Genomic DNA, 23664 nt, shown 5'->3' on the forward strand with positions numbered 1-23664 from the left:
TATAAAATAAAATGTGGTGCCTCCTGATCTAATCCTGTGGTGCATCTACAACATAACACTCCCCTGAGAGATGCCCAGATTTATCTCTGCTGCCTGCTGTTTCATCAGTTTAACAGATGGTTTATGTACTTTCAAATTGAAATATATTAGTGCAAAATTAAATCATAGTTACCCCTTTTGTATCAAAGTATAAACACAAGAGACTCAGATCCAAGTTAGTAGTTGTGTAATCTATCTGAATTTAATGAAATATTTCAAAAGGAAACTTATCTTTAGTGCTGAACACAGCTCCTTGTTCATCTTGCTGGTTGTGGCTACAGTTTGAATGTTCAGGAATTTTAATGTTTTTCTAACACTTGCATGCTGTGACATCCTAGGAAGAGTGCTGTCTTACTGGCGATACATTTTGTTTGCTGTTAGAGAAGCTTTTTATCATAATGATGATATTGGAAAGTCATTGGAAATATTTCGAGGTGTTTTTTTTTGTATTTGAACTAGAGATGTTGGAACGATGATATTTTTATGATGCTTTCCTAGTTTATTTGATATTGGCATTCTTACATCTTTTCCATCAGCCTCAGATCTCATGCTGTGACCTCTTCTGTTTCACCAGATCATTCAGACCCTTCCTTCCCTGTGGAGTTTGTAAGGCATGGAGACGTTATCCGTTTGGAACACAAAGAGTAAGCTGTTTAGGAAATGTGAGGAATGCTAAAGGCCTGAAGTAGCAGTTCTGGTTGAGTATGGTAATAGATATCTGGTCTGCCAGTAACTACACCATGGTTAGAACAGACCTTGTTGATGACTCTCTCTTCTGTGTGCTATCCCCTGATAGTCTTTGAAGCACCATTAGATGCTCTTTATTTGCGTTAAGAAATTAACTGCACTAGTATTCCTGGAATCTGCTCTGAGAGAGAATGTGGACCTCACTGTAAATGGTAATCTTGGCATGCAAATTTTGACAGAAACAGGTGGCAACTATTTTGCAAGGGGGTTCTGTTCCCGGCCCCTCTGTGTGTCGGGGGAGTACACATAAGTTAGCCCCACCTTGTTCCGCCCCATTCTGCCCTCTTCTGGGCCCAGAAGGACCAGCGCATCGGTGATCGCGTGTCAATTGGACATGCCTAAAATGGTCACCGCCTGTATACTTGGCATAACATTCCTGGAATGTCACCTTATTCAACTGTGTTGAAGATGACGGAAAATGTTTGAACCAAGTTTTCTTTAATTGAAATGAATTTTCAGCGCTCAAACTGTTCTAGGGATAAAATCAAACAATGTGATTTTATTTTAACTTTAGGACTTCTAGAAACCTGCACAGTCACCCTCATGAAGCCCCCTTGACGAGAAAGCATCTTCAGGTCACTGGGTACGGCATAGTAAGTGAACAAAGAGAAAACTTGATTCTGCCCGCCCTGGAATATGTTCCCAGAACAAAGGGTTATTTCTCCTTTGGGGTTTTTCTTTCTTTTAAGCTGCTCAAAATCCATGATTCTTTCATAAAGAACAGGAAGCTGTAGTATGAATTTTTAGCTCATATTAAAAAAAAACTCTTGAGATTATTGGAGAATACTGAGAGTGCCTCACCCTCATATAAACCACAGTGATGTAACATGAAATACAAAAGCCTACCTGTGCCAGCGCTCAACTTCAAGGAGTTAAGGCTCTTTAAACAGCTTGACTGATTCTTTTTCTCTTCTGCACTTGTTATGACCTATTGGTGTCTAGGTTGAAGGATGTACAACCATTAGCCTTTATGAAAAGATTTTTTTTCTTTCATTCTTGTGAGGTGAAAAAATGTATTGTGGTAAACCATTTCAGCAGTTGACTAACGGTTCTGTGTAACTTTTTAATCCAAATGTGGGGTGGGAGTGGGGGAGCAGCAGTGCAGTTTATTTATTGGTCCTAAAAAAGTAGAGGCAAAAAGAGCAATAAAAACATTGTGATGTTTTGCACACCACAGTAAACCAAACTATGGTCTACTGGGATAGTGCTGGCTCACTGTGCTGCTGCTTTTAGCACTGTGCAGTATGGCAGCTAACACAAGTTTTGACATAGCATGTCACCCCAGATCGTGGTTAAGGTGTCTCCTCCTTAATTGTGATCTGCAACCACAGGTCAAGCCTTGGTTAATAAACCAAGAGGATCAAGGTGGCTGGAGCAACTCCCCTATGAGGAATGGCTACTTACTGCTGGTGTTTGGACAGGGCAATGCTGAAGGGCCTCATTAGCTCCTCACAAGTACTGCTACTGCCTTGAAGCTTCAGAAACCCATTCCTCTCTCATTCATAATAGTTCTTCTTTGTCTCTGTGTGTTCCCCCTCTTTTTCTTGGTATGCGCGTTTCCTAGAATGGAACTGGAGACTGCAATGATTTCTGGCGAATTGAGGTTGTGGGAAGAAAGACTGGGAAGCGTATCAAAGTCCTCCGTAGTCGGATCAGGCTGATTCATGTGGCTACAGGCTGCCTCTTGGGTTCAACTGGGAAGACGTTGCCAAAATGGTAAATATCCAGGAGTCGTTTTTAATGGAATTCTTGAGCCTGAAGGGACCTCCAGAGCAAGGCAGCACATATCCTTCTTGATTTCCTCCTTTTGATTTCCTCCTTTTAATATGTGACTCAGTGCATTTGGGGCTGCATTGTAGAAAACAGATGCATTGCTGACGGCTCTTGCAACGCTTGATCTTGGGATGATTTAAAGTGAGTGAACAATGTCACCTGTAGCAGGAATGGCAACATTGTATTTACCCTTTGGCCTTTGTCACTTGAGATATATATTTTCAGGATCCATGCTGTTCTTGTGATGGTAATTTCTTTTAAACTGTTTTGAATAATGTGTTTTGAAATTGCTGTAACCTGCTCTGGGACCTTATAGCGAAGGGCAGGTAAGAATAAGAAGAATTTGGACTTGATACGCCGCCTTTCACTCCCCTTAAGGAGCCTCAAAGCGGCTAACAATCTCCTTTCCCTTCCTCCCCCACAACAAATACTCTGTGAGGTGAGTGAGGCTGAGAGACTTCAGAGAAGTGTGACTAGCCCAAAGTCACCCAGGAGCTGCGGGATGCGAACCTGGTTCACCAGATTACAAGTCGACTCACTGCTCTTAACCACTACACCACGCTGGCTCAAAACATAAGCATTCCTTCCTGCTGTGACCCGGATTCGAACCGAGATTGCTGCGGCCACAACGCAGAGTACTAACCACTATACGATCACGGCAAGCTATGCAGGAAATAATAACAATCATAATAGTAATAAGACAACCCCCATTGTGAGCAGCTCACTGTCAATCCAGCATGGTAGTGAGTTCTTTTCTAGTCCCAAATACGGTTGTCTGTCAGATCCCCGAGTATGAGGGAAAGCCATCCATAAAAATTTTTCAAAATGTGCTTGAGAGCATTTCCATGCCATCCAGTGTTCTTTTCCTGATTGTGCTATTCATTATGCCTGCAAAGTGTTCCTTTATTTATCTATCTCACACGGCTGCCATCACTTGTTAGGGATTATTATAGCTATTGTTATAATCCCGCCTTGTGGTCACCAAACTGTCAAAGGATTAGCTACTCTTTCCCCGCTTCACTTCAATTCTTACACCCCTTTACTTATTTGTTCAAACCTATTTTCCCTTCTGCCACCGTATATATTTAAATGACTGGTTAATAATAAACCTCAGATCACCCACCAGTAGCTGTGGCATAAACAGTGCAGGCACCACTTAAAAGCAGAGCAACAATGTAAGATGCGTTTTAGCTTTGATTAAGAAATAATTCCCACCCACCTCTTTCCCCCCTTCCTCATAATGCAGGCATCCCCAAACTTTGGCCCTCCAGATGTTTTGGACTACAATTCCCATCTTCCCCGGCCACTGGTCCTGTTAGCTAGGGATCATGGGAGTTGTAGGCCAAAACATCTGGAGGGCCGCAGTTTGGGGATGCCTGTCATAATGTCTCAACAAGTAAAATTGATGTGTAAACATGATGCATGAGACACTGCACTACCTTTGTAACCCAAAAAATCCTTAATAAAAATAATTATTAAAAAAAGAAATAATAAAAATGAAGGGTTATGTTTAGTTTGAAAGGTTACTATATAATGAACTTAACGTGGCTATTGTTAATTTAAAATAACTGTTCATTCTGCCAGGTTACTATGTTACTGCCACTTTAAACAAATACCTCTGGGAGAACCATTTTCTCCTCTCCTGCCCCATTTAAACTAAGAGCCAGTTTCCCAAGCCTCTCCAAACCAGTTAACACTTTTAATCACAAAGCACTGAGGGCTATGCTTATGAAACCTTTTCCTTGGCCATCATGCTCTGAACACTCTCAGGCTTCAACCCAGACCCCTACCAAAAGTCTTCAGCGGGACACAGCAACCACAGCAACCTCAGGCAGTGCACAGTGCCTGCAGACCCTTGGCTTCTAAGCTAATTCTTGGGACCTCTCTGTCTCAGTGGGGTGAGGCAGAATGTCCACTGTATTGTCCAGCATAGCCCCATATCTGTCTACCTCAGTGATGGGCAACCTTTTGAGCTTGGTGTGTCAAAATTCGCCAAAAAACCGAGCATAACTCGGGTGGTGTGTCACTTCGAGAAAAAAACCCCATAATTTCACGATATTTATACTTTAAATAACAAAAATGTATAATTTTAATATATAACTGTATTTAATAAACCAAAACCTAATTATTAAACCAAACCAAACCAAAAACCCCTTATTTATTTATCACAAAGTACCCAGAGTTGTTGAGCTTTTTGGGGGGAGCTGCTGACCAAAGTTTTGGAGGTTTTTTTGGGGGTGCAAAAGTTGCTTTGCTTTTTTTGAGAGAGTGCCCCAAAGCTGCTGCGCTTTTTTTTGGGGGGGGGGACAGAAATAAATAATGAATAATACCTTCGCTGGAACTGACATGCAGCACCGACATAGTCTGCCAAACGGGTTAAAAAATGAACGCTGCTACACCCAATCATGGTCTGCCAAAGCGCCAGAAAAAAACAGCACAGAAAGGGTTAAAAAAACCAATCTCTGGCTACCAGCAACAACAAAAAAGGACCTGGGTTTTAACAGCGGAGACAAGCTGTATGAGGAGCGGGAGAACAAATGGGGGTGGAACAACAACAACAGCGCGAATGGGCCGATGGGGCGCATGCCAGCAATGAGGGCTCTGCGTGTCACGTCTGACACGCGTGTCATAGGTTCGCCATCACTGGTCTACCTGTTCCTTTTTGAGCACAGTCTCGTTTAATAATACCCTTCATTAAGAAATAGGACAAAGTAATGGGGCCGAAGCCCAAATGTCGCTTATCTTCTGTACCCTCAATTACTGTATTGGTCTGCCGTCAGAACCAAATAAAAATAAAATAGAAAAAATCCTTCCAGTAGCACCTTTGAGACCAGCTAAGTTTGTCATTGGTATGGGCTTTTGTGTGCATGCGTGTAATTTAAGGAAGTTCACAGGTGGAAGGCTTTTTGCCCCGTATTTTTCCCTGTAGCCACCCGGGCCCAAAGCACCTTTCCAGAGGTTGGTGGGGGGGCCTCCTGAGTGATGTAGAATCAGGCATGTGGAGGAGAAGGCAGGAATCTTAAGTGAATTTCCTTAAATTAACTTGCCTTTTATACGCTGTGTGAGAGAAAGCATCAGTTAACCTCTAGCAGTCATTTATTTCTCCTTTATACATAGTGTTCCTTAGCTATCCTCCTTATGAGTTTTAATTGCCATGCAATTGTCTGTACTAAAAGTTTTGGAATAGCAGAAAATTCTCCTCTGAAAATGTTTGGCTTATTTACTTGCTGGTTCACATGTTTTGAATAGTCAATATAATTGCTTTCTAACAAAAAGGATCAGTGGAGTTTTTTGTTGTGCAAGTTGCTAGGGAAGAGCAGGTGCGGGCAACAAAAAGCTCTTCTGAATGCTTTGGCTGTCCTCTGCCTGCACAATGGTGTATATGTGTGCTTCGGTCTCTATGTAAGTGGATCTGCTTGTCAAGGCTGAATTTGTAAGGCTGTCAAGCCCGGACATCTTTTAGCTAGAAAGGCAGTTAACCTGAAACCATTGTGATAATTGAGCATTAGAAAATGCGCTCTTTCATTCCAGGTCATTCCACTTCAGGAACCAGCAAACTAGCAAGAGAACAATGTACTTAGATAAAACCAATTTTAAAATAGTTTAACAAGACATATAAACACAAGAAACAGGGGGACCATTGCCTAGTAAAGATTAAAAGAGTGTGAGGAGCAGGGAGTATGGTTTGGTTTCCAGAGTATTCCTCATGTAGTGAGAGCCTGGCTGTTACTGCATATACAGTTTGCTATTTCCCCACTTGACAGCAAATTGTTCCTCTTAGTAGGTTCACCATAGATGTGGACTAACCTAGGTCTGTTTGTCACACTTTACAGATGTAAAATTATTCCCATGCCGTTGAAAGGATGTGTGAGTCTTCCTTTGAAATGGGGGGGGGGGAATACATTCATGGCACCCTGTCAAATGTATAAATCACCAAAGTACAGTTTCTTTCTTTTAAAAGTGTGAGCCGGATGCATATTGCCAATTCTAATCATAACTTGTTTTTTCTATTTATTTTTTTAAAGGCTGTGTCCAGTGCTTTTGTAAACAAGGCCGCTGAACTTAAATGTTTAAGTCAGTGCTTTTTTTCTGGGGGGATGCAGAGATACACATACCCCCCTAAACATTTTGTGAATCTAAATTTGGCCTCATTGAGGGGCAGTATTTCAATACGAGTAGGAAAATGAGAGTACCACTAAATATTTTTTAAGGAAAAAAAGCACTGGTTTAAGTTAAGCAACTAGAACAGGCACCCCCAAACTGCGGCTCTCCAGATGTTTTGGCCTACAACTCCCATGATCCCTAGCTAACAGGACCAGTGGTCGGGGAAGATGGGAATTGTAGTCCAAAACATCTGGAGGGCTGAAGTTTGAGGAAGCCTGAACTAGAACATAAATATATGTGTGTGTATCTATCTTAGAGGGTGGAGGTGGTGATTTATTAATTTTTTATGGTGCTTAATTGCCAAGGTGGCTTCTCAATGATTTACAAGTGTAAAACCACTTACAAAAACACACCTAATTAAACATACAAACAATTTCATCAAAGCATTAAAATAAACACCCACAATTAAAATATATCGGAGAATAAGCCCGTTAAAACAGCACTACAATTAAAACAGTTACAACAGCAATTCAACAAGACTTTTGATTCCCTTAGATTGTCTTTTGGTTCAGTGTGAATTCTGAAAGGCCAATGTTTCTGTAAGAAAAGGGTCTCTGACAGAGAGATGTCATGGAATATGAATGCAAGTTGGGATAGGCAAGTTCAGAAGTTTTATTGATGACTTACTGGTGGTTCTTGTTTCACAGGGGCTGGGAACAGGTAGAAGTCACCTGCACTCCATATCAGAAGGAGTCTCCTAATTCTCTCTGGAATGTTGAAGATCACGTTAATCCCAGGTGTATGTGATTGAATGTACCTTTTTGTCATCAAAATATTAAGATTTCCTCTCCCCTTCCTATTGCTTGTGGATTTTGAAGAGAGAAAAGCTCCATAAAGCAGTTGAAGCAAAATATTAAGAATTGGAATTCCCGAATAATTTCCCCAGTGGCTAGATTTGAGCATGTTTTTGTCATACTCACAAGGAAGCTTCTTGAGATTCTAGTTTGACATTTTAGTGCACAGCAGGAATAAGTGGGGGAAAGATGGCTTTTCAAGGTATTGTGTTACATGGGTTTGTTGTTGTTGTTGTTGTTGTTGTTTTAAACACCTTCTGGCCTTTGCCCGCACCTGGGACCTAATTTAATGCAGCAGGAACGTCTATGTATCATGAATGTATGTACTTAATCAACATGTGAGATCCCACTTTAAATTGTCTTCTTTTCCATAGTGCCCAATATCAGTTTGGATGTTCTGAAACCTTCCTTTCCAGAGATTCTGCTGGAGTCTCACATGGTTATGATCCGAGTAGGTAGATTGGCTTGGGTTCCATTTTGTTTGTAACTTTCTTTCCTTTGTAGAAAAAACACTCCTTTTATTTCTGTGTTAACTGTGCCAACTTGGGGACTATCTGGAATAGAAGAAGCATTGTGGGGTTCAGCAGGTTTGTGTTTAGTAGTGCAGTTCTCAAGACATCTTGTGTAATCAGTGAGGGCTCTTTATGAATCTCTGGCATCCATCAAATATGGGGAAGACAGTGCCAATAAATGAAGGAAGATACATAATTGTGCGTGCTATTGATAGCACGCTGATATAAGTAATAAAACCACACATTTTTTTAAGGTGTGTGCAGCTCTTCTGCATTTTTCATCTGCGTGTGGGAATGCTTATGGATGAAGGGAAGATCTGGGCCCCTGGAGTTTTGTGTGCAGACAGCTCCTCGCTATTTGAGACTACCAGTTATCATGGTGTCCAAGATTTTTGTCATCCTGACATCCTGATTCCGGCTGAGAGTCAGATTTTCCTGAGATGTTAAGAAACATTGTCCTTGTGTAGGCGTAAAAATTATCTGAAGCTGTCAAACGTAACAGCTGAAGAAATAAAAAACTAATATTAACTCTCTTTCATAGTAATGCTATTAATACGTTGATCTCGACAAGGAGGCTTTTTTATATTTGTTGCTTTTCTAAAAAGCAGTTACCAAAAACAACAACAACCCAGAACCCTCAAAGCTTCCCACACTGATATTGTAAGAACAATTCAATTTATCTAAACTAAAGATAGTTTCTTTCCAGAGTAAAAGCAAACCTGGTGAGATCTTGTGGGAGATTTCACAATAAAGGACTGTAGAGGTCTTCTTTTCAGGGAGGGTTCTGAAGCCTTCCCCTTTGGATAGTGATCTAATTAAATTCTGTTGTGTGAAAGTTTTTAGCCTGCCTCCACTAGAGGGCAGTGTGAATATATTTGACAAGAAATAGAAATTCATGTGTGCACGCATGAACACAGACTAGCTTTTGAGCAAATGCTTGTTAATGTCATAAGGATTGCCAAAAGTCCATCAATTCCAGCATTCTGTCTCCAGTGGTGCTCTGCCTGATGTCCCTGCAAAGCTCTCACACACAGGGTTATGATAACCATCTCTTGTTGTTCCTCCCCTCTGAGACGCTGCCTAGAGAGAACATACATTTGAAGAAAATATTTTCCGGGGGGGGGGGGGATTGTTCTTGTAAACATGAGTGTCTGTCTAAGGCTGTGTGCTCCAGCTCCAGCAACCAGTTATACATAATGGGTTTTAGCCAGTTTAAATTAAATGACAAATGCCCTTAATGTACAATCTGGCTTGAATATAGGTGGTTAACTGTGACCTGAACTGTGATAAATAATTAGTATATACCCTTGTTAGACTCCTACCTTAGCCCTTCCTGTAGATACTGAATAAAATCAAGTTTTGCAACATGTTTAGCTTCCATTATTATGGAGCTGTAGACCCAGTCCCTTGCCCTGCCATGTGAACATAGAACCTAATGCTTGTGTTTCTCTGATTTTGCCGCAAAGAACCTCTGATTTGATCCAGCATTGTTATTTCAGGGTTTTGAATGTTTGGGCTATGGAACTTCTGCTGCTTAACCTTAGAACAAGCTATTTCCTCAGACATTTTTCTAATAAGCAGGTCTCTGAGAGACACGGCAGCTTTAGCATAGATACCTGGGTTTAATCTGTTTCACTACTATCTGGGGAAGCCTAGCATGTCTATGTGAACAGCATTTAGATATTTCCTCGGGGTATTCGTTCACTTCTAGACTACAGTAACGGGAAAGAATTTCCCGAGGAAAGATCTATATGCTGTTCATATAGACATGCAAAAAGGCATACAGTACTACCTCTAGTTATGAACTTAATTCGTTCCGGAGGTCCATTCTTAACCTGAAACTGTTCTGAACTAGAGGCGTGCTTTCGCTAATGGGGCTTCTTGCCGCCGCTGGCACACGGTTTCCGTTCTCATCCTGGGGCAAAGTTCTCAACTCTAGGTAACTCTTCCAGGTTAGCGGGGTTTGTAACCTGAAGCATTTGTAACCTGAGGTGTTTGTAACTCGAGGTACCAGTGTATTGACTTTTGCAAAAAGAGGGGCCTGTAGCTTGCATACAGATGCAAATTTGGAGGATGTCTATCAACGGCTACAAGTTTTGATAGCTATCTTGATTCAAAGGCAGTATGTCTAGAATTATCAGTTGATGGAGGACAGTAGTCAGAGACTGCTATGGCTCTCATGTCCTACTTTGTGAAACAGGTTTCTGGAGTATTTATGCACTTTGATACAGCAAGGGTCTTTTTAGTTTTCATTTTACATGTAAGAACTTGTATATCAATATATATTGAGGGAGAATATTTATTGCAGCATAGCTGTTTACTGAATATAGCTGTTGTTTTTCCTTGTAGGGGAACAGTGGCCTCAAACCAAAGGAGAATGAAGTCACATCCAAACCCTGGCACTGGCCTATCAATTACCAAGTATGTGAGCAAAACAAATTCTGAGGCACTGTAACTTGTTTAACTTCATGTTGTTTCTCATTGTTTTCAAGGTAACATTGTGAATAGCTGATCTTCAGTTGTATCTGGGAATTTTTCGGAAGGCTTGTCTAAATGGCTTTTGCACAAAACCAATTCTGATTTGCCCTCCTGTAGTTCTTGCTGCTAAGGAACGACATGACATGTTAAATAACCATTGGCTCCCAGACAACAGGGGCTGCTGCTGTGTGACTATCGGAACAGCAAAGACTGAAATAGTTCCTAATATAATTATGAGGTTTGATTATAGAAGCTACACTATTGTTACTCTGTTTATTTCAATTTATTACCCACTCTTTACTGGTTACAACCACAGTTTAAAACAGTATGATTACAACTTTAAAAAATCACATCTCAAATGTCAAATGCCAGGGTAAAGAGGTGTGTCTTCAGCATTTGCAGAAAACTGCATAATGAAGTTGTCAGACTCACCTCTATGGGGAGGGAGTTCAGCAGCTATGGGGGGTGCCACAGATAATGCCCTTGCCTGGGTCACCTCTTCCCCAAAGCTTTTGAGAGTGGCGGAACTCCCAAAAGGGCCTCCTCTGCCAATCTTAGCACCCAAGAGGATCTGTCAGGAGGTATCTTTCAGATTTTTTGGGCCTGGGTCATTTAGGGCTTTAAACACTGTTGTGGGTTTTTAATGTAGGGCTTTAAACACTATTGCATTGGAGACACTTCTCTGTCTTGTAATGGAGGGTCCCCAAGGAAATCTTTGATCTTACAGTTTGTTTCTTTTTAAATTTAATTTTAATTTGCCATGCCAAGTTACAACATAATATAAAAATAAAATAAAACATTAATCAGAAAACTAAAACAAAGAGGGGAAAAAAGAAAAGAAAAACAAACAAACAAACAAACAAGAAAAACAACTATAACAAAACAAAACATAACCAAACATACATTTTGACTTCCTTCCATCCTTTAGCGACTTCAAATTTTCAATTTTTCTTTTTCGTTGTGTTATATGTATATGTACATTTATTACTTCCAGTTTTATGCTTTTCATAACTATTTTTTTCTTTTCGTTAAGCCTGCAAACTTCATTCGTCACATATCAATATATTTATTCCAGAACAATGGGTTTTTTTCATATACTATTTAACACAGTCCTATTCTTTTATTAATTTTGGGTCTGATTGTCCTCTTAAGACTGCCGTTAACCTTGCCAAGTCTATGTATTCACATAGTTTGATTTGCCACTCTCTTACTGATGGAATCCCCCCCCCCTCCAATTTGCAGCTATAAGCATCCTGGCCGCCGTTGTCGCATATAGGAATACTTTCTTTTTATCACCAGGAATATCATTTGTAATTAAGTCTAAAAGAAATGCTTCTGGCTTTTTAATAAAGGATATTTTAAACATTTTTTAAAATTTCCTCATTTATATTATTCCAATTTTTTTGGATAACTCCACTCTCCTACCACATATGATGCATTGTTCTGGTTTCTTTCTTACACAGATTTTTATTGTTATGGAAACCTCAGGCTTAAGGTAAAATGTAGACTGAAAAAAACTGTGTTGATCACATACTGATGGTGGCCATCAATTTCTCCACAGGGCCTTCGTTTTTCTGGAGTCAATGAAACAGACTACAGGGTTTATTTGCTGGGAAATCCGGTAAGGAGAATATAGTTTTGGTTGCCCTAGGTGGGATGAGGGAAGTTGTTTCCCTCCCTTCCCTTCAGATAGGTCCTCTCATTCCCCTCCCTGTATCATGTAGTTTTATGGTGCCTTTTGTGCATCTTTGTCTACTTGCAAGGCTTTCCCTCACAGGTGATCTGGTGGCTGAACCTAATTACTCTTGGATTGTATATCACAATGGCAATATTCGTTTCTGTGGCCATGAAGAGGGGAGTTCGGCTAACAGCTGAGCACAAAGGTAAAGTAAATTTCCTACCTTCTGGGTCTATAACCTTCTCTTCTGTTTTATAAACATTATGGCTTCCTGCTGCAGATCTACTTCCACTACTCATGAAAGGACACTGAGTGCAGTATAAAAGGAATCATGATAGTAATGGGTGGAGTGCAACAGCAATGGAAGACTTTGGGCTTTCAGATTTCAGAGGTGCCCTGTGCAGTGCCAAAATTTGGCGCTCCCCTACCTCTTGCCTTCCATTTTAGTCCTTGTTGCGATGCTCCCTGTGGTGCCCTCTCAGCTTTGCGCCCAGTGCGGACAAACCACCATGCTCCCCTAAATCTGCCTCACAAAGGTTGATTTGCTGGATTTCGGCCTAGTTTTTAAAGAGAGATTCTGGTCCTTTCTAATTGAAGGAGGAAACTTAAAAGGAGAAAGTCCATGCAGTAAATGCTAGACCACATTCCCTTCAGTAAAAGTTTTTTATTTGTGCATGTGGAGCAAGGAGATGATTAGTGTTGATCAAGCAAAGAAAATCCAAGGAACTTGAAGCTGAAAAGCTACGGTTACTGCTCTAGGGTTCCCATGGCAAGGAAAATAGCCTGAGAGAGCAATTCCTTCTCAGAGTTCATATTCTTGGAATTTGGAGATTCCTGATTGGGACTATTCTTTTTGGGTTTTACTGTCTTTCTGACAGCTGAAGGATAGTCATCTACTGGGTCTTTAAGAGTTGTTAGCTGTTGCTTATTTCATTTATTGGCTTCTATGTTGTACACAGTGATATTGTTAATGTTTCATTGTCTAGTAGCGACAAAAGTTATGGAAAGCCACATGCTGAGGGTCTTAATCAGAATGCTCTCTTTAAACTCTGTTTGGAGCTTCTTGGCAAGGTGAATGTCCATAACACCTTCTTTGTTTCTGCATGGAATGGTGATATTAGATGAGGAAACAACTCTCTTACCTAATTTTCTTAATCTCTGCTGGTTTGGAGCTACAGCAATTGCTAACATACATGCTGGAATTAGATCTGGTTATTTACAGTGTAGCCGGGTTGGCTTGTCGTGAACACATTGCACTGGGCATGTAGCAGTAGTAATATTTTCTCCTAGACTCTAAACTGATGAAGTAAAAACACACAGAATTGTATCCAACCAAGTTATCCCATTCATGCAAGGATTTTCAACTGAACTCCTCCCCGCTGTTCCGCCCTGAAATCTGTTCTGGGTCCCCCCCCCCAACCCTCTGGAGCATATTTTTGGAGGACACAGGGAGAAGGAGGGGAAGTTCCATTGCACAATCAGAAGTCCTTGTGCAACTGGAACAACTTTTTGGGATAGAAACCCAACCGTTTTATAAACTCCATAAAACTAGATTTCTGCTGGAAGCTTTGTGAACACATGTTTATACAGGTTAGGATAAAAAGAATTCAAGAAATGTGTTCTGTTCTAGAGCTTTCTCGAGTCCTGCTACATAGCGGAGGAAGGATTATGCTAGGATGGCTCCTCCATTACTTTCCTTTCTTCATGATGGGCAGAGTGCTCTATTTTCACCATTACTTTCCTGCCATGCTTTTCTCCTCTATGTTGACAGGTAAGTTCCGTCAAGTTTCAACAGAATCGAAATGTTGTGACCGATTAAGGACACGCATGTAAAAGGTCATTGTCACATAGTTGGTTTAGGGTTAAGGTTTTGAAAGTTTCTTCAGTGCACTGTATCTTGATCAGCAGCAAGACCAGTTTGGTCTACCCTTTGATCTGGGAGACTTAGGTTCAAAAGTCAGTTCTTATGGGGTAGCCTTGGGCAGCTTACTCTCCAATTCTTGTCAGTTCTGTACCTTTTGATACGGACATAAGAATGACCTGCCCAGAGGGGTTTTTATGACAATCTGTGTGGTAAAGATTACATTCTACTGCCACAAGTGCTATAGAAATCACCTGTATTTTATAGCATTCTTTGTTTTGCTTCTTATGTTAAGGGTATCAGCAAGTGAAAAAAAAAGTAATTTCAGCCAGAAATACATGCCTGCTGGCCACTGTCTAGCATAATAATCAATGTTTCTATATTAGCTTGATGATTCTTTTCTGAAAGAAAGGAAAATTAAGTCATGGATATTAGAATCAATATACCCATGAGAAATTCAAGATGAGTGATTTTCGATGTTATGCTTCTTTCAATAGGGACTAAATGCATGCTTCACTTTGCCTGGTAAAATAAAGAATTTTAGCTTTCTGCCACTGGAAAGCTCCATCTGATTGAAATAGAATTGATTTATCTTGGGGAGATGGGTTGAAGGGTTGATCCTGGGTGTGACTATACATATTGATGTGATTACTGATACAGTGGTTCCTTGGTTTTCGAATGTCTCTGTTGATGAACATTTCAGTTTTTGAACGCCATAAACCTGGAAGTAAATGCTTCAGTTTTTGAACATGCCTCAGAAGTTGAACATGCCATGTAGCTTCCACTGAGTGCAACATCCTGGGACCTAGCTGTCTGCTATTGAGTTTTCGGTTTTCGAACATTTCGGAACTTGAATGGTCTTCTGGAACGGATTACGTTCTAAAACTAAGGTGCCACTGTGCTTTCTAGTTTCAGTGTACCTGGCCAATCTTCCTTTTTCTCTTTGTCCCTCAGGGATTACATGGGATGTATTTCTGAAATTTTGTGCTGGTGCTGTGTCAGCCAGAATCCAATCTAGGAAGGTTTATAATTATGGGATAATGGTGCTGATTCTGCTTAGTATCTACAGGTGAGAATTGGTTCCTGAACAGTTAACACACATCTGAAGGTTATTTTTGAGAGGAAAGGCCTTGCATCATTACCAAACCCTGAAAAATGCTGACAAGTAAGCAGGAAACCATGTAGGGATGCTCCTACAAGACTGTTTCCTTGTGTGGCCCATTTTGGTGTCAACTTAACGGTTCTTGATATTGACTAATGCTAAAGCCAATGCCTTCTTCAGAAACTGCCTCTCCTGAAGTGCTTAGGCAGGAGCAATCTTAGTTAGCAGCTTGATAATGGCTCAGGTGCATCTCTCATTGCAATGTCCCAGGGCAAAGATGACGCAAAAATGTCTTTCACAATTTCTTGTCCCGCTTTAACTGCAGAGTTTAGTGGACAGTGCATCTTATGTCCTCTATTTGGTTCAACCCTCTAATGTGTGTGAAAGAACTTTGATCTGCCTTGCAAGTTTGCCACCGCCAAAACAATTGAATATTTCAGGGTTCCTCAGTGGTATATCAAGTAGCTCTACACCTTATACCTACTGCGCCCAGTTATGTGCTCTACTGTTGTGACGTTGGGTCTCCAGGAATTTGATTCATGTTTATATCTTTTCCACAGCTTCTACCTCTTCCACCCTCTCTCCTATGGAATGATAGGACCTCTGGCTTCTGATCTCAACAGCCCAATGGCAGGGCTTAGGTGGCTGGAAACCTGGGAGTTCTAGATACAGCCTGAGGGAAAAAAAGGGAATGAAACAAGAACACAAGTGGTGAAACCCACTGCACAAGAGCTGTGAAGGATTGTTTCCCCAACAGCATTTCTGCACTGAAGCAGTGGACTGTCAACCTTGAGGTCTGAGAAGAGGAGGAGGCAACTATGAAGGAGAACCTCTCTGTGGGTCCTAGAGCTCCATTTACTTGAACCTGCTGCTACTTAAAAGTTTGAACCATCCAAGCAATATGTTAACCGTCCCACAGCCATGGGCTCCACAGTGGTGTCATTTTGTGTGAGTTGGAGGACGTGTATGTTTTGCAAGGGTATCTCTCATGTCTGCCTGTCTCTGCTCATAAGGGATTTAACAGAGCTCAGGAAAGATCAAGTGCGTGTAACAGAGGAAACCGTCTTCTGAGACCAGGATAGTTAATATCCAATAACTTCTTTTTTCATGAACTTAAAAGTATTTGTGTACATATGGCACATGCTCCTGGGAGAGTCTTGTGGCTGCTTTTCTAAGTTCAGGGACTTGGACATAAAGCATAAAGCTTTCTGCGATCCAGTGCTCTGTCTGCCCATCACACAAAAGGCAATGGGTTGTTTTTGCATAAAGCCTTTGCTGTCTGAGCACAGACACCCATTCAGAATAGCCTTTAACAGTTACCTGGAAGATCTCGTGCAGAAATGAAACTGCAGCATTCCATTCATCAGATTATCCTTTTGTTTAAGAAGCTGCAAAGCAGAGAAAGATGTTTTTATTATTATTATTTAGGTTTCCTGCCCTAAATTCCTCTGACAGTGAGGAATGGTGCCTTTGAGAGAGAGTGTGTGTGTGTGTGTGTGCACGCGCGCGCATGCTCATGCGTGCTAGAAGTTGAATACATACTGTTAAAGCTTGTGCTGAGAGCTGTGATATCACTCATTCTACTAATTCAGTTGCCTACTAACACTTCTTCCTGTGGGGAAGCTTGTATCTCTTTAATGAATGTAGAGTGTGCAGAACATGCTGCTAACTGCTATGGTACAGGAATCTTGATTTTTTTATATATAAATGCATGTGTGTGTGTTTTTAGGAGGAATTAACCTCTGTCATATGCTATCAAAAAAGGGAGGGATGTAGCTTGATAAGCAGAATAGAGCTCTTCAGTTGCTTAGTGGGAATCCACTTCTGCAGCGATGTGAGAAAAGTTTGGCAAAAAGGTTGAGCAAGGTGTTCCCCTGCAAAACGTTATTTTAATTCCATCTCTTGTTCTCTGGAGCAAATTCAGCCTTGGCTTCTGTTAAATTGGTCCCCTGAAGCCTTCTTTTGCACATGACACAGAAATTGAGGCCACCCTCAATTTTAAAGCTTGAAGCCTGCCACATCCTATCCCTCTGTGCCATCATCAAAGGGCTATCTCTGTTGGCATGGAGACGATATGCCAACATTCCCAGGAGAGGCTGGATGGGGCATGTTGGCTGCTGTCAAGCTGCCAGGTCCATTAAGAAGGGAAACACAAGATTTATCTGGTCTGGCTTAACTAGTTTAAGACTCTCATGGCCAGCCTTTTAGTTAGCAGAAATGATGATTGGTTCCAGCCTTTGATTTTAACTCACTTGTTGACAACTGGTGGAAATTGCTGAAATGAGTTACTGATTTTGATATTATTACCGTTTCCTGTGGCAGGAAATACGCTCGTGTGGCTGACCTGACTCCTCAGATATTATATATAGAAAAGAAGGGAAGTCATGAAAACTTCCCATTATTCTGCATCTTTGTTGCTGGGAGAAACAGTGGATTGTAAGTACAATAGAATATAAGCAGTAACAATACAGTTGATAATCATAGAAAAGCAATAATATAGCCAGCTGTTACTAAGAGGACTTGGCCGTCTTGTGTTTCACGAAGCACTTGAGTGTTACTCTTGACTAGATTTCCTGAGGTTAGGTCCCATCATGTAGTCACTGAACTATTCATTTTTGCCTTTTATTAGTGGATTCCATGTTAAAGTACTTTTCTACGGCAGTTAAATATTAGCAACCACTGTTGCTTTTCGGAGGAGGGAAACCATTTCCCCCCCCCTCTGAGATCAAGAGATATTAATCAAGATAATATTTCTACTACTTAATTCAATTATTCAGCAAGGCTATCTATACATTTCATCCTTGGATTCTGCAGTACTCCGGTGGGTGACTGTTTATTGTCACTTTCCCTTGCATTCTGAGAAATCTCACACCCTAACATACACCTGTATACCTACACTACGAGTGCTGCCCCTAGCTGAAAGATGCTGCTGTCTTGAGCAGCTAATTCTTTTGAAGTTTTTCTGACAGGACTGCTTTGCCACAGTAAAGGGGATCATGGATACTAAACACATAGAATCAGAATGTTTAAAAAAGTCAACACGTGTCAGGCTTCCCATTCCTATTAGCTGTCACTCTATGGTACTAGTCTTCCAATTCTATCTAGCTCTATGTCATAGAGCTTTCTAGCGTTGGAAGAGTAGTACCAATATAAGTAAGCAAGTAAGTAGATTCTGTGGGCAAGATCTGTGGTCTGGAGTTGTTTTCAGTGAATGTGCCTTAGCTGGGCCGCAGTTATGACTTCACTGTGGACAAGTGGCCTTCCATTTGATAAATGGTGTTGATAGGTGTTGGGGTCTCTAACCCATTAGTGTCTTTTCACAAATCAGTTCATGGCTTATAAAAGGGCTTTCGTAGCTTAGCAACTCACCTATTCCATCACAGTTCTAATGAACAACCCCCATTTTCTTCTTCTTTAAAAACTCCCAAAGTATTTGACTCAAAACAGGGTATGGATCAGATTATGTGTTTTCTTGAGTGCAAAATATCCCTGTAGAAGACAGATATCATTCATTATGTTTGAAGGGTAATAACATTTATAGAATGAAGTTTACATTTATAGAATCATTGACTTCTCTACCAATGGCTGCATCTACATGGCCTAGGCTCCAGATCCAGTAATCAGAACTGCCCCCCCCATGGTCTTACTGGCACCCAGAGAATTCTGTTGTGATGGAATATGTGCCTAAATAAGACTTGTGTCTTGGGCAGTTTTTTTCCCTTCTTCCATATTAGTGTAGGACTAGCAAGTATTATTCTACAGTATTCCTTCTAGGAAGGAAGGAATAAAAATCAGCAATAAAAAATTTCTGATGTGCTTCTTGTGGGATGACACTATGATAGCTCATTCCTCGGCAAGTACTGTGTTCTGTATTGGTTTCTCGTTCTGTGTATTATGGTCAAGAACCCCATGTCCAGAGTGCGGCAGATAACGTTTGTCAGAAACTGCACAAATTTTATTTATATAGAGTCCTAAGTGATAGGTAAGTAGAACTGAACTACTCATTCAGAAACACTGGCTAGCCCATCTTGAATTGTATCACTTCAAACTGAAAATGGAGGATCAATCAACATGTTTAAATGTTTCTTTACTTAAAAACAAGCAACCTTTCACATATACAGCTAGCATATTGGGTAGGCCTGGCTAGAACCCTTCTCTGTGACATGGGAGCTTTTTGCAGGCAGGAAGTTCCTGGAGTGGAAGAACATTTGCGCCACCCGTCACCTCTGCCCTGAAGTGAGGGACTGCGCCACATAGTGCTCCTGAATCTGTAGTTCATCTCTTAATGCGATTGCTTTGAAGGAGTGATTTGGTCTCTGCCCTAGGCATCCGTGTGTCTGTAGTGTCTGATGTAGTTATCTACTGCTCCTGGGCAGCTTCCTGCATTACGAATTTGTCTTACTAATGCTGCTGATGTTGAAGTGTGTGTTTGTGTGTTGTATGTGTCTTGTACATTATCACCATCTACGCATTTCAAACTGAACCTACTTCAGTCCACTGCCGTGTAATGGTACTAAATGGAAGGATAACTTGCCTTTGGACTGGCACTGGCTTTTGTAAAGGGATCGACTGTAAATGGGATAGAATTTCCATCATACTTTTGTAATAAATAGCCTTTCTTTCCAGTGTCTTGTTGATTGCTGATTGTTACTATTTTTCCTACTTCAGCTGTTAGGATCAGCCTGAAGCGATATGGACTAGTTAGTACAGAAAACACTAATGCTGGTCACGGTGTAGCCACAGCTCATGGCCATGCTTGCTTTTCCTGAGTTCCACCAGCAGGAATTGACCACTCCTTGGATTAAAGAATGTACACATATAGGACGAGGAGTTGAGCGGGGGAATATGTTTGTACACACAGATCCTGTGGCAGGGGGTTGCCAGAGTCTTTTTTATTCCTGCCACTTTTTGATCTACAATGGAGTTTCTCATTGTTGGCACATAGTTGCTATCATTTGGTGTTTGTTGAACTCTTTTTCTATTGCTTATTGCCCTTATTACAGCATCAAATGGATTCTCAAAATCAAAAGGGTGTTGCCCGTATTATAAAATGCAGGTGCATGCAAATTGAGACCCTTGCTGTAGAGCAGCAAGTTCAAAACAAGAATAACACTGATATAATGAGGTAATCTGACTGTTGTGTATCCAGCTGAGGAACCAAGCTGAGAGCTTAGAATAGTTGGCAGCGTAATATTCCATATGTCAGAGCGATAAAGAGGGCTATTGCAATATAGGCTTATAGTAAGAAACTTCATTATAGATTATTTAATTACTCACTCCAGAGGGAAAGTACTGTAATAGGATCATTTAAAAAAATACATTGTTTATTGGCAAACTCAGTAATGCCTCTTCTTTGTTCTACCCCCACTCCCTTGCCCTTTTTGTTAATGGTATATAACCACTGGCATGATTGCCTAGAAAATCTGCTTTTCAGTGTCACTGAATATATGCTTATTATGGAATGGGGTAGGCTAACCAGCTGGTTTGTTAAATAGCCATCTTCTAAAGCTTGAATGGCTTTTAGAATCTAATGGTTTGTGTGAAATAAATCAAGATTCATCCAAATTCTGAATGAGCATGTCCAAATACCACAGGAAGTTGGAAGTAATCAGCTCTCTTGTTTGACATTTTCCACAAGGATGCCAATAGTGTCGATTTAGCAAGGTGCTGAATGCTTTTCCTCTTGTTTCCCTCTACTTCTTGTTGAGTTGTTGGAGGAATTCAGGTGAGATGGAAAGGAATAATATAAAGATGTTCATTATGCTACAATGATGAGTTGGAGTAAGCTGAAGGCGCAGAAATGTCTAATGCAAGCTAAAGAGAAGGCAGGTAATAGCATCTGTCTTGGAGCTAGCTAGCTAGGTAGTTATTTATTTGTTTGAGACCTTTTTATGCATCCCTTCATATTGGATTTCAGGACAGTGAACAGCATAGAGCAGATCCGGGGGGGGGGGGACGGGGGACAAAAAGAGGAGACAAAACGTTAGTGCATACTAAAACTTGCTTGATTAAATTTATAAAATGTGTCAGTATGCATGGGTAATAAAAAAAATGTGTTTGCTTGGAGCTAAATGACAGCAACATTGAAGCCAGGCAAACTTATTTGGGGGTGCTACTACTGTGAGAGCCTTTGTTTTTGCACCTCTTGGAGGACGTATATGGAAATGGACTTTGGCAGATGCTATTTAATACCGGGCAGGTTGATATGGGAGTAGATGCTCCTTCAAGTACCTGGGTTCCAAGCTATTTAGAGCTTTAAAGGTAAGAACCAGCCCCTTGAATTAAATCTGGAAGTGAACAGGCTGCCAATTAAACTTTTTAAATCGGTGTAGTTTGGGTGGACCAGGTTTGGGTGGCCAGTCACAATTCTGGTAGCTGTGTTCTGTACTAACTGAAACTTCTGAACCGTCCTCAAGGACAGCTGCATGTAATTCATTAAGGAAATGGATGCATGATTTCACCAGACTCTCTGTGTCCAAGAGTGGCTGCAGCTGGCAAACCAGCAATAGCTGATGAAAGGGACTCCATGGTAGCAGGCAACCATCATTTTTACAGCATTATTGGACTTTGCTGAAATGGAGACATACAGCTGAGTGTCATCGGCATACTGGTTGAACTTAACTCTTACATCCCGGAATAAGCTCACCCAGCAGTTTCATATAGTCATTTGCACAAGGGGTTGAGCAGAACCATCTCAATGCCACTTCCCAGAGCCAACCTTTGCAGGAGGAAGGGAACTCACAGAGCTGGTGCAGAAGGATGTCAGGGCTGAAGCTATCAAAAGCTGCGAAGAGATCAAGGAGGGTCAACAGGGTTGTGCTCCCGCTGTCTCTCATCAGAGGTTAGCCACTGGGGTGGCTAAGGCAAAAAAAGTTGACCCATTTCTGTTTTTCCTTACCAGACAGGAATTCACAGCAGTACACGGAAGAAAGACAAGAATGGTCTTCAGATACAGTACTAAATGGCAAGGAGCGTCCACCCCATTTTTGTTCCTTTCTGCTACAGGAATTTAGCTGTTAAGGCCTTCCTGGCCAAACACAGTTAGGTCTTTTCCTCCTTTAAAAAAAAGCCCACAGGCTACTCCAGACATAGGCAAACTCAGCCCTTCAGATGTTTTGGGACTACAATTCCCACTATCCCTTACCACTTGTCCTGTTAGCTAGGGATCATGGGAGTTGTAGTCCCAAAACATCTGGAGGGCCAAGTTTGCCTATGCCTGGGCTACTCTAAAGGTTTCTTATTATTAAGAAATAATATTAAGGAATCTTTGATTTTTCCATTGAAATCAATGGGAAGTTAGTGGGCTTAACACTGGCCAGATTGTGCCCAGTGTATATCAATTTCAAGGTATAAGATACCTAAAGGCACACTTTGGTCAGAGATGTTACAGCACCAGGTAAATTGAAGTCTGCTCTGCTGACTGCATTTTCTTCTTCAGCAAAACATAGTTGATGAACAGGGTCTTTAAATCAAATAGAATGAAGGTAAGTAATGAAATGGTTGAAATATGCAAAGTGTTTGGGTACCAGACAAATGGTTTCATGTAGGTCCGTTCTACTGATGCCTGGAATGAAACCCATAGTTCTTCATTTGACTCCCTTGGCTGAGTCATGCAGTGCTGCCCTTTTGACTTTCATTTTGTAAAGTAGTCCCTAGCTGCTGGGGCATTATGAGACATTTAGGTTCACTCTCTGTTCAGTGCAAAGGAAAGTCTTAACATGGCCTGGTTGTTCTTCCATGGCTCAGATCCTTTGAGGTTATTATTGCTGCCCCACTGGTTTCCCCTTTAGCTTGATGGCAAGAGGGAAATGGTCCTGTTGGAGCCCTTATCATTTATGTAAAATATTAGTAACCTCAACAAGCCTTTCTGCTGCTTGTTATGCAATCACATTTAAGAGTAGCTTTGCTATATTTTGGCCTGCAGGGGATGAGCAGGAGAAGTTCCGTGAGCTCCTTTTTTCTTAGCCTGAGAGTGGAGTGTGATAGGGAGAAAGAACTGTCGTGTCTCATTCCTATCGCTAGGGAAGAGAGGGTGGGGGACCCAGCCTGTGAAACTGGCATAAAGATGAGCAAAGAGACTAGGGGAGCTTGATCAGAACCGCATTATTCATGAAGATATTCAGAAGTTGAATTTTTGAAATGGAAAGCAGTCTGGAGGGGGTTTGCTTTAATTGCAAAGATGGGAACCAGAAATCATCATGGTACACTGAGGTCTCAAGCCGGAGCTTTGAGCAGGATAGAAGCTACTTAGTGCAGAAGCAAAGCATATAACAGCCTTCCCCAACCTAGTGCCCTTGAGATGTTTTGGAGTACAGCTACAGCCCCGGCTTGCATGGCTAATAGGGATGAAGGGAATTGTTTTTGTTGTTGGCATCCATCTGTCTTGAGAGACAATGGAGTGTGCCTCTGGGGGTGAAGTCAAACGGCTGCATCAGCAGCGCCAAAGTGAGCTCCCTGGGTCACAAGCCTGGGCAGTGTTTATGGAGCTCCTGGGCTGCTTAGATGACAAAAAACCC

The 23664-nt window shown here is 41.2% G+C and overlaps 1 protein-coding gene across 3 annotated transcripts in view; it reads left to right on the top strand.

Moving 5' to 3' along the window:
- Positions 1–23664, top strand: part of POMT2 (protein O-mannosyltransferase 2) — a 51372-nt gene that overhangs the window by 12805 nt on the left and 14903 nt on the right. For 2 of the 3 annotated variants that reach the window (XM_035108094.2, XM_035108079.2), the window contains exons 11-21: positions 614–683; positions 1301–1379; positions 2351–2502; positions 7371–7462; positions 7892–7968; positions 10379–10450; positions 12069–12128; positions 12285–12390; positions 13816–13956; positions 15001–15115; positions 15709–21100. In XM_035108094.2, the coding sequence (XP_034963985.2) occupies positions 614–683; positions 1301–1379; positions 2351–2502; positions 7371–7462; positions 7892–7968; positions 10379–10450; positions 12069–12128; positions 12285–12390; positions 13816–13956; positions 15001–15115; positions 15709–15814 (1070 nt within the window). In that variant the 3' untranslated portion in view covers positions 15815–21100. Of the gene's footprint in view, positions 1–613; positions 684–1300; positions 1380–2350; positions 2503–7370; positions 7463–7891; positions 7969–10378; positions 10451–12068; positions 12129–12284; positions 12391–13815; positions 13957–15000; positions 15116–15708; positions 21101–23664 lie in introns of those variants that run through there. The other variant, XR_009557309.1, reaches the window with a different exon arrangement.

Source organism: Zootoca vivipara, chromosome 1, assembly GCF_963506605.1.
Source record: "Zootoca vivipara chromosome 1, rZooViv1.1, whole genome shotgun sequence".
Taxonomy (NCBI): Eukaryota; Metazoa; Chordata; class Lepidosauria; order Squamata; family Lacertidae; genus Zootoca; species Zootoca vivipara.